The sequence below is a fragment of the Natator depressus genome, chromosome 7 (assembly GCF_965152275.1).
Source record: "Natator depressus isolate rNatDep1 chromosome 7, rNatDep2.hap1, whole genome shotgun sequence".
NCBI lineage: Eukaryota > Metazoa > Chordata > Testudines > Cheloniidae > Natator > Natator depressus.
Window position 1 is genome coordinate 37,534,490 of NC_134240.1, and position 12,060 is coordinate 37,546,549.

Here is a 12,060-nt window from a genome sequence, read left to right on the forward strand (position 1 = left end):
AATCTTGTACTAACAAGCTTTAAATGCTACTGAACATTTTCTAATGTCTAATAGAAAAACATAGCAATCTGTTACAATTATTTTAATAAATGGAAAAATGTAACATATAGTACTGATGGAAAAGTCAGGCATATGCTTCTTTGCAAATAAAATCTTTTTCCCCCCTTGCAGTGATTCGTGCAAAAATATCCAGTGAAAAGGTGGTTCCTGCCAGTGATGACCCGCTTGACACTCACAAAATGATCCGGTATGAAATCAAACAAATAAAGGTACATGGAATCACTTGGTTATTTTGACATTCAGTACTGCTGACTAATGTACCAGGGCATGGACCAGCTCATGCTGATTTCAGTGACAAATTTCCCTTGAATTGGGAGTAGGATCTGGTTGGCCCGCAGCTCTTTTTTTTCTATTCATGAATTATTTACCAACAGGCTGATTTTGATAAATGTATTTGTTATTCATAATTGTTTGATGAATACTGTATGTAAACATATTTTAACCTATGGATTATTTGAAAACTATTCATTATGCATCTTTGATTATTTTCTGCCTGAGGTGTATGTTTAGTCACCTAAGTGTCAGGGCATTATTTCTACTTTCTGATTGGAAGACACAAAACTTACAAACAGGCAGGAACTTACAGCAGGAATAGCAAAAACCCTTGATCACTTGTGAACAGTGGTATTTGCAGAAAAATCAGCCACCCCCTCCCTGCCCCCCCGGATATTTCTACAAAATCCCACCTGTATGAATGTTCTAAGGAAAGCAAACAAAAAGTGGGAGTGCACAAAATCCAAAAGTGATTCAAACCTGGGAAAAATGTTCACAAAAAAGTTTTTCCTACTATTTGTCCAGCTCTACTCACAGGATACATTCATTAATGCACTCTTACATGGACAAATCTTGGTCCAAATGGAGTCATTGACAAACTCACTGATGTCAATAAGACTATGATTTGGCTATACCCTGAACAAAAAAATTGTACGCTGAATCCTTCATTTTAAAGAAAAATACACTGTTTTTCTTTTTGGTGAGTGGAAGTAGAAAGATGGGTGACCACACTTTTTAAAATTGGTTACTGTTAGTCTTTTCCGGAATCTATTTTTGGAAGAGCAAACATGACAAATACAAGGCCACGTCTACACTACCTGCCGGATCGGTGGGTAGTGATCGATCTATTGGGGATCGATTTATCGCGTCTAGTGTAGACGCGATAAATCGATCCCCGATCACTCTGCCGTCGACTCTGGAACTCCACCACTGCAAGAGGCGGAAACGGAGTCGACGGGGGAGCAGTGGCCGTCGATCCCGCGCCGCGAGGACGTGAAGTAAGTGATTCTAAGTCGATCTAAGATATGTCGACTTCAGCTATGCTATTCTCGTAGCTGAAGTTGCGTATCTTAGATCGATCCCCACCCCCAGTGTAGACCAGGCCATAGAGGGAGCACAGGAACTGACCCACTCAAACTGGCGGTGGAGGTACAGATACCAGCAGGCAACAACCTTAATGATGATGCTAATCACTTTGATTTCCAGGACAACATTGACAATCACAGTTTGTACTAATGGGTCTGTGCACGACTCCATAGACCAATTCAGGAAGAACAATGTTTACCGCACTGGTCACAGAGCCATTTACCTAGCTGCACTGATTGAGCTGCCTGGCAATGTGCTTCCACCTGCTCAATGCAATTCTTCTCGAAGTTGTGGACACCTGCCCTTATGGCGTGGCCTCATGCAGTATGATCAATTGCCAGTTGCTCAAAGGTTGGGTCAGAAATGTTCTTTTTGTGCAAATTTTGTTTCAGCGTGTCTTTGAAGTGTTTCATCTGCCCTCCCCACACTTACAATTGCTGGAACTTAATTAGAAATATAAGACCTGTTTTGATAAATGAGTGTCAGGCGTACGAATTACATGTCCAGTCCATCTCAACAGGGCACAGATCAAATGAGCCTTGATGCTGAACAAACCAGCTTTCACCAGTACTTCTGTTGGAAACCCAGTCCTGCCATTTGATGCCCAGCAATTGTCATAGGTGTCACAAATTCAAACTGTCAAACTTTTTAATGTGCTGTTGATAACAGGTCCATGATTCACACCTGTACTGCAATTATGTGAGCATTACAGACTTTGATTTCTGTCTATAGACAGATTCTGTGTTAATGATTTCGGTCAGGGATTGGATTAGGAAGATCCATGCAAGAATCTTTCTGGCCACAGAGAGCAAAGAGATACTGTGGTAGTTACCAGAGTTGCTTTTTGAACCTTTATGCTTATGGATAATGATGAATTGGCATCTTTCAGTTGTTGTAATATGGTTTCTTGAAGTCAGATATGTAAGAGAACTTCAAAAAGCCTGTCAATGAGATTTCCTCCATGTTTTAAAACTTCAGCTGGAATGGCATCAGGACCAGGAGATTTGTTATTTTTCATTGCTTGAACAGCCTTCAACACCTCAGCTCAAGTGGGTGAATTGACAAGTGCATTAGATGTGGGCAATTTGTGGACATTATCCAGTGACTCATCAGAAACAGTAGATAAATGATTAAGTAGTTCACTGAAATGTTTTGTTCACGCCATTGTTGGTAGATGGCACTGTGATCTGTGATGAGATATTCATCATTAGCAGTTGTTAGCGGTGTCAAGGAAGACAGAGCAGGGCTATAATCTATAATAAGCTTTAATCGCCCCATAGAAACCTTTGGAGTCATGATTATCAGTGACCTCCTGTAGTTTATCTACTTTACAGTCAAACCACATACTTTGCATTTGGCAGAGTTTGCATTGGTGTATACCGCAGGCTGCCCTACATCTGGCCTTTTTTGTTTCAGAGAGCGGGTCAGCTAAGAGCGCAGCATGCCCTTATTGCTTGACATCAAGGAGATTTGATATTTCAGAATCACTATTGTCAAACCAGTCTGCATGACAGTGTTTTATACACAATCCACAATCGTGTTACAGATTGTGTCACGCAAGGATACCCACACGGCAAATGTGTCATAACTGGTCATTGGAAAAGTTTCTAAAACAGTAGTTAGCTGTGTTGAAAATTGTTCGGCAATTGACAGATCTTTCATTGGGAAAACGTTACACACTTAACTGATTGGTGTTTTGGATAAATAGAGCACTTTGGCTAAACAAGAGGGTGGTCAGTCCAACAATCAGCTCCACATAATACCAGAATTATGCACGTCGTCCTAGATCATGATGTCACGCCAACACATTGTCGATCAAATGCCAATGACATGAGCAAATGTGCATCCAGGTCATTTTTATTTGTTGGGACGTTGGAAGACAATGTTTTAACAACTAGATGATACTCAACCCCTATCTTCAGCAGAAGTAGGCCAGTGCTATTCATCTTGCCACCCCCATGTTTACCAAATATGCCATGCCACGTAGAAATCATCACAACCAACACAAGTGCTCAAGTCACCTGAAATAATCAACTAGTCTCTACAGGGAGTCAATAGAATCAGGTCTTTTAGTTCAGAGTAAAATTGCTCTTTATCCTCATGAGAGTTAGTCATCATCAGTGAGTAAGCACAGATCAATGAAGCGCAACATCCACCTTTCAAGGGCAGTTGGGGCATCATCAGTCTGTCATTTATACCAATGGGTAGGCTCTCCAAACAAGAGACAATATTCTTTCTGATTGCAAAGATGATTCCTGCCTTGTGTGGCTTGTTTTGTGGGTGTCCCTTCCAGAAGAAACTGTACTCAGCACTCTGCTCAATCAGTTGTCTCTCTTCAGCAAGTTGAATCTTGTTCAATGCCTCAATGTTGATACAGTATCTTTCAAGCTCTCAAACAACCAGAGCAGCTCACCTGGCAGGAGAATCAGTTTGGTTTGAATGATCAATAATGTATGATCGTTCCATATTGCAACCAGTAACACAAAATGAAACTTTTCAAGGTTTGTTTGAATTTTGACTGCATGATGGGACACCCTCCAGCCAGGGTAAGCTGGTGAGGGCTGTTCGGGATGAGCAATTTTGGGGGAATCTTTTCTAGCCCCTTCCTCAGATTGAGGTCAGCTGTGCTGTCCCTGAATAGAGCAGTCATGTCGATCAAGATGCTGCCACACTATGGTGTCACCCAGGTCAATGCAGAGTGACCAAATTCTTGACCAGCCCACATGCAGATTTCAAGACTATGACTCCCAGCAACGTTCATTGACTGTCAATTTTGCCATTCCCCATCGCTGCAGGATTTGTTGGATTGTTGAAGGCTGTGCGAGAATTTGTTTAAAGTGAACAAGCAGTTGCACCCCAACTCGCGCACACTCTCAGCCAACAAGACTCTTTCCAGTGGCAAGGTGTGACAGGGTACTATTAGTAGCACTCTGGTCACTGAGTTTGCGGCAGCACTGGGAAGAGGGCAGGCCTAATTGAAGCCAATTATACATGTTCGGTTGGGGGATTATGAGCACCTGGGTGCTAATCACTGGGTTAATGATGTAATTGGGAGAATAGGAACGGAAGGAACAGGAAGCAAGGGGGAACTCAGGGGGCCTCAGAAGGAAAGCTCAGAGGATGAGCCTGGGCTGAGCAGTGAAGGCTAGGAGGGGCATCCCTTTGCTGTAAGCCTGCAGTACACTGTTATTATGTAAGTAAAGAATAAATACACACCTTGGTGAAAGATAATCTGGTGTGTGTTTGTGACCGTAAGACCATCCAAACTGGCCAGGCAGTGAAGTACACTGGGTAGCAGCAGAGGTGTCCAGTGACACAAGGTAAACTGAGACAACTGAAAGACTTACTGGCTGCAAGTTTATTTTTGGAATGTCCTTCTCTTAGACCAGTTGCACAGGCTAGTGATCCTGGTCCACCTAGCCAGAATCCCGTTAGCCAGGGCATTTCAGACTAAATCCTTTAGGCCTTCATGTCTACTGTAGTGGCCTGGAGAGCAGAGCTGACTAACATAAATCGCCCTGTAAGGCAATCCCCTATTTATCCTGTTTCCACAGTCCCAGTACATGGTGGAGGGGTTGGACGTAGAGAAGGCCACCTTATTGATCATCACATAATAGTCCTACAGTACCATTTATTTTTAAATTCCCATTTTTCAGCTTTAAAGACACTACAGCGGATAAGTGCTACTTGAAAATGAGATTTAATGGATGTATTTCTCTTTCATATAGTCTTATGTATTGTCACATTTATTTGGCATTGTGTTCAAGTTACAGAATGGAGCGTTAAAACATTTCTGCCCCCATATATTGTACCATACGTCTCTCAATACTAAGACTGATTAAAACCTTTCCATGAATTTGCCTTGTAGAACTGATTTTTATGTTGAAAGTGAAATGGATCTGTTCCATAACATTTTGCCTTTAAAGGAAAACTTTGTACTATTTGTGCTTACTTCACAATCTACAGTAAAAGATTAGAAGTATTATCATCATTGCTGCATGAATACTGCAAAAAATTATTAATGAACATTCATCTAGCTTTATGAACAAATTTGTGTCTACTGCATTTGCACTTTTTTATTCACACCTATGAATTTTCTAGTGTAAGGGTCTCAAACTTTTGTATACATCCTAACACAAAGACTGTCTCATGGACACTTAATTGGTGATCAAATGACATCCCAGTGGCAACTGCCTCAAGGAAAAGCAGCACTATGAAAGTGTTTTAAGCTTTTTTTAATTCAATTTACAGCTGGAAATAAATCTGGTTGGAAATATTCCACTGGAATGATTCTGATAGTTTCTGATAGTTTCCAGAAAACTTAAATTTTCCATAGGAAAATTTTAATTTAAAAAAGTATTGATTTAAAATCAAAATGAAATATTGCAATTTGGATCTTTTTGACCTGAATCGGAATATTTTGTTTTTTGAACTGACCTAACATATATTGCTTTGAATCAGTTCAACAAAACGTTAAACTGCATTTTCCTATGAGGGATTCAAGGTGTATGAGGTAATATCTTTTATTGCATCAACTTCTGTTGGTGAGAGACACAAGCTTTTGAGCTTACATAGAGCTCTTCTTCAAATCTGGGAAACATATTCAGAGAGTATGTCTAGACAGGAATGAAAAACTCACGGCTGGCCCAGGTCAATTGATTCAAGCTCACAGGACTTGGGCTCTGGGGCTGAAAAATTGCTGTGCAGATGTTCTGGGACCCTGCAAGGGGAGGAAGGTCCTGTTTCTCAGGCTTCAGACCCAGCCTGAAAGTGTACACAGCAATTTTTAGCCCCGGAGCCCGAGCCCAACAAGACCGAGTTAGCTAACCCGAGCCAGCTGTAGCCATGCCTCAGGGTTTTTGTCTTGTGTAGCTGTATTCACAGTGTCACAGCTAAATACAAGGTGGAACAGATTGTTTAGCATAAGTAGTAAACATATTTCAAGGCCCAGTTCAAGGTGAAGTAGCCTGGCAACAACCCTCCAGTCACAGGCGGGAAAGGAAGGGATGGAGGGGAAAAAAGAAAAAAGGGGGGATTGTTAATGGGTTATAGATTGTTGTAATAAACCATAAATCCAGCGTGTCTGTTCAGTCTATGATTTTTAGTGTCTAGCAAAATTTTGAATTTAAGCTTCCAGGCTCATCTTAGCCAGCAGAAGTTGGTCCTATAAAAGATATTACCTTACCCACCCTGTCTCTAATATCCTGGGACCAACACAGCTACAACAATACTGCACACATTTTCCTATGGCACATTGCCTTATAGGCAGGACCGGCTCTAGGCACTAGCAAACCAAGCACATGCTTGGGGCGGCACATGTCCAGGGGCGGCATTCTGGTCATCCTTTTTTTTTTTTTTTCCTTTTTTCCCCCTCTGGTGGCATTCCGGCTCTCAGAGCTTGGGGTGGCAAAAAACCTAGAGCCAGCCCTGCTTATAGGACTTGTAGTTCCAACCCCCATTCTTTCCTAGGGATCAGGTTCCCCTGGAGAACATCATCTCCCCTAAGGCAATATTGTGATTTCTTCTGATTGAGCTGGATGGTGCAGACTCTGCATGCATTATGGGAGATATAGACTGGCACACAGGAGAATATAGGGGCTGGAACTACAGCTCCCATAAGGCAATGCACCATAGGGACATTCAGTTTTACACTGAAATGATTCAGAATGAAGCATTTCAACAAACTGAAAAGAAATATTTCAATATCAGGAATGCTGAAATGCTTTATTTTTATAAAAATGTTAAAACAAAATGTTTCACATCTATGAACTGATTTTTTTTTTTGGAATTTCCATTCTGTGAAAAATTTTGAAGTTTCAACTTTTTGTCCCTTTTCAGGATAAAAACAAATGTTGAAATGTCAGAATTTCCTGTGCAATGGAAATTCTAACCTCTGCTCAGCATTAGCTGTAAACAAGGAGGAGAAGCTAAAACAATGGAACCACCCAGTTCTCTGTGTCCCACTAGTAACTGCTCTATTGACCACAACTGCAAACCACTGTGCTTACAAACAAATTTGCTAGCAGAACTGTTCAAAACTGAATGCAAATTATGTATTCATGTTTACAAGTATTTGCAGCAGAAACTTGATTCTAAATTACTCACCTCCATTAAGAAAATAGAAACGTGATCTACAGTATGTGTTTAATAAACATAGCTCCAATTTCAAATTATTAATATGAAATACCCTTAGTGGACTGTTTGTGAACTGACATATGTTTGCAAGAAATATCTTTTAAATAATTTGAGGTCAATCAAATTATTCACTAGCAGAAAGGGCTAGATAAGATAAATTAATTGCTCACTACCTATGGTTCATCCAGCTCTAGTCATTATGAATAAAGAGTGACATGTATTTTTGAAAAAAGTTCTTAATTATTTTAGAATTTATGACTGAAGTGCCAAAGTGATGTAATTTATGACACAGTCAAAATATGTTTTTCTCTATATTTCTGGGTTCATTTAAGAAGTTCCAGGTTTTGAGTACAAGCATCTATGGTAGACAAGTGTATCTCAAAATCCTCAGAGAAGAAACAAACTGTGGCTACTTAAGAAATCTTCTTGTTAAGACTTTATATAGTAGCTTGTGTATTGATTTTTAAGGTCAAATTCTCTCTTTAAAACAACCACCATCACCACCATGCTTGCCATCTTCTCAAAAGGATATTAGCTGATTTTTAAATATTTCTTTATTCACATACGTACGTAAGAGATTCCTATTACATCTAGAAGGACTTTGATTTTACAAAGCACATTCCCCTGCAAACACTTAAGCAATTGACAGTCATACACACACAAGTAACCTCTTTGGCTTGGGCCCAATTCTATTTTATACCTTTTGTCATTATTTCTCAATCTACAATCCAGTTCTTCTTTGGTGGCACTCTGAAATTTCTGAAATCTTGAACTGTTGGGGCCTTTTCTAATTTCCCAAAAATTTTTAATAATTAGAGGACTCAATCAAAAGCACTGAAGTCAAAAAAAGTTTTTCATTTAACTTCAGTGGATTCTGAACTAGGCCCTGAGTGGGGAAACAGTCAGTTAGGAATAAACACACTACTGCTGTTTATTTTTTAATAAAATGTTTTAATGGTGCTACAAGCTGATGCAGCAGGGAAAGAGTTCACAATTTCTACCTTCTGGCTAGACTTGAACTAAGATCTGAATCTCAGGCCTCCACCCTGGAACATCTGTTGTTCAGCTGGGTTAGAGCCAAGCCGTTTATTACAATATTTATAAGCAAGGGTGAGTAGAGTTTTTGTTTGAAGTGACGTAGTCCTATACTCCCAAGTGTAATAGCCAACATGAGATTTAGCAGAACTGCACGTTTTATGGAACAGCTATTAAATTCAATGTGCTATTTTTTAACAAATAGTTATAAAACCATCTTTGCACTTGTCTCATAAGAAGTTACCTAATTTATTGTGTTCAAAGTATTAGAGTGACAAGGTGGGTGAGGTAGTATCTTTTATTGGAACAGCTTCTGATGGTGAGAGAAACAAGCTTTTGAGTTTACACAGAGCTGTTCTTCAGGTCTGGGAAATGTACCCAGTGTCACAGCTAAATACAAGATGGAATAGATTGTTTAACATAAATAGTTAACAGATATTTCAAGGGACCATTCAAGGTGAAGTGGCCCATTAACGCCACTCCAGTCATAGGGTGGAAAGAAAAAAAAAGGGGGGGGAGGGGGGAAAGGGCAGCTGGGGGTGCAGGGAATTCTGGGTTATAGATTGTTGTTATAAGTCATTACAATGCAGAGGGGCAGATTCTGCCACCTTTACTCACGAGAAAATCAACAGGACTAGTTGTGGATTAATGTAGTACTTCATTTGTGTAAAGGTCTAGTAAAGGTAAGACTCAGGTCCGGTACTGGCTACATCAATAAGCACTATTTAACTGAACCGTAATTAGTCAGTCAGATCTATTTAAACTGTAATTCATGTGGAACAGTGGCCTTGGTTGTAAATCTCAGTCCCTTGAGTAACTGAGACCTAATTAGAAGAACTTGGTTGTCAAAGCAGTAGTTTTCGATGACCTCACTTCCTGTCTTTTCCCAACATATGGCATGTTTAAAGTGTTCAAACAAGTTACGTCAGAAAATGAAAATATTCAAATTTTTCCTAAATTTCGCCTTCTTCTTCCACACTGACAATGTATCTCTCTGGGATCTCCTATACATTTGATGACTGGCAGCTACACTGCCTTGCACTATGATCTCATCAGTTTTCACCATCTTTGTAAACTCAGAACCGGTTACTATTTGGATGGAAGATACTACAGAGGAAGGAGGGTTATTGATTCAGTATGTGGCACTCTTTCCACCACTTTTGTAGTGTATTGATGCCACAGCACATCATTAGAAGACACTATGCTGTAGGAAGTGCCATATTTTAAGATCTTGGCCACTCAGGTAATTAAGGATCTCGTGACTATTTTGGACAGAGTTTTCCATAGTTGTTAGAACATCTCACTTACTTAAAGTTCAACACGTGCGTAAGTGTTTGAAGGATCAAGGCCTAATAGACCAGACTTCATTTTACAATACCAAACCTACGTTACACAGGAGGTCAGACTAGATGATTTAATGGTCCCTTTCTTGCCTTAAAACCTATAAATCTATGAAATACTCCTCAACCACAACCTTTAAATTTTCTGCTGAACATTTTTGTGCATTTAGGCCAGGATACATCCCTTTGGACATTCCCAAACAATCTCTCCCACCTTCGGGGTATACCTACACTGCATTTTGGAGAGTGCAGATGCAAGCTCTCTAAAAATAGCTGTAAAGACAGCTCTTTGAAGTCGAAGCTAAGGCTGGGGTTCTGAAACCTAAAGAGGTGGGGGTGAACTTCAGAGCCCAAACTCCAGTCTGAGCCACAATTTCAAAGCACTATCTATACAGCTATTATTAGAGTGCTATCAAGCTAAACTTATTCCATTCTTTTAATCGTTCCTCAGTTGCTTTAACAAGCTATGAAGTCACACAGTCTATTATGGGAAAGGTAGTAAAGCTGAACTTATAGCATCAGTTTCACTGAAGTCCATTCAAGCCCTTTAATTTAGCCATGGGATGCAAGACTTATCACTCTCATAGATCCCATTAGTGATTAAATTTTACATATGACTGCAACTGTACAAACTAAGCAAAATGCTCCTCCTCGTCTTCCGCCTACTTTTATGTTACCCAGGGGGCCTATTTAGTACTTTTCATATAGGAGAGACTTCTTTAAGCTATTCCTCTCAAAAATATTATTCCTTCTTCGAGTGATTGCTCATATCGATTCCAATTAGGTGTTTGCGCACTGCGTGCACAGTCGTCGGAAAGTTTTCCCTTAGAAGCTCCCATTGGGTCAGCTGTGGAGCCCCCTGGAGTGGCACCTTCATGGCGCTGAATATCTGACCCTGACGACCCAGCCCCTCCTCAGTTCCTTCTTACTGCCAGTGATGGTCATTGGAACTGTGATCGCTTGCCTTCGTTGGGCTCTAAGCAGGCCTTTTGAAGGGACACCTGAGGGCGGCACACCCACCACGACACCGGATCCTTACCCTTCTTTTTATGAATCATCTATCCCACTTCTGCCGCGCTTGGTCCCTGATAACATCGGACCGCTGGGTTCTTCGCATGGTAGAAGTGGGATATTCTCCCCAGTTCAGCTCCTCCCTTCCCTCCCACTCCCCTTCCCCGTCCCCCTTCAGGGACCCTTCTCACGAGCAACTCCTTATCCAGGAGGTGCGGGCACTCCTCGCCATAGGAGCAGTGGAGAAGGTTCCTCAGGAACTAAGGGGCAAGGGTTTCTACACCCATTATTTCCTAATCCCCAAGGCAAAGGGAGGGTCTCAGACCTATTTTAGACCTGCGAGGACTCAACAAATTCATGGTGAAGTTAAAGGTCCGCATGGTCTCTCTGAGCACAATTATCCCTTCCCTGGATCCAGGAGACTGGTACACCCTCCTCGACATGAAAGGCGCGTACTTTCACATAGCCATTCAGCCAGCTCACAGACAATTCTTACGGGTTGTGGTCGACCACAAACATTATCCACGGTCCTCCCATTCGGTCTATCGACAGCTCCCCATGTGTTCACGAAATGCATGTCGGTTGTAGCAGCCTTCCTCTGAAGGAGACAGGTGCAGGTATACCCATACCTAGACGACTGGCTGCTCAGGGGGCGCACCAGGGAGCAGGTGGAATCTCAGGTCCACTTTCGAAAGATTGGGCTTCCTCCTCAACATGAACAAGTCAATCTTATCACTGACCCAAAGAATAGAGTTCATCGGAGTGGTGCTGGACTTGGTATAGGCAAGGGAGTTTTTACCGGAAACCCATTTCCAGGTCATGTCAAATATTATTCAAGGTCTCAGGAGGTACCTGACCACTACTGCAAGGGGATGGCTGAGTCTCCTTGGCCAGATGGCAGCCTGCACTTATGTGGTCTGGCATGCCAGACTGAGACTCAGACCCCTGCAAGTGTGGCTTGCATCTGCCTACTGCCCGGGGTCCAACAGCCTGAACTCAGTGGTGAAGGTCCCAGAACACATTCTTGAGTCCCTCCAATGGTGGCTTGATCCTCAGACAGTGTGCGAAGGAATCACCTTCAACAGCCCCCAGCCCTCCTTGTCCCTAGTAACGGATGCGT

The 12,060-nt window shown here is 41.5% G+C and overlaps 2 protein-coding genes across 2 annotated transcripts in view; one reads left to right on the top strand and one right to left on the bottom strand.

The window, feature by feature from the left end:
- The window catches only part of SYN2 (synapsin II), a 400,357-nt gene that overhangs the window by 119,291 nt on the left and 269,006 nt on the right, over positions 1 to 12,060 (bottom strand). The gene's annotated exons all lie outside the window — the stretch shown is intronic.
- Positions 1 to 12,060, top strand: part of TIMP4 (TIMP metallopeptidase inhibitor 4) — a 51,105-nt gene that overhangs the window by 29,136 nt on the left and 9,909 nt on the right. The window contains exon 2 of the mRNA XM_074959825.1: positions 172 to 269. Coding sequence (XP_074815926.1) covers positions 172 to 269 — 98 coding nt within the window. The remainder of the gene's footprint in view (positions 1 to 171; positions 270 to 12,060) is intronic.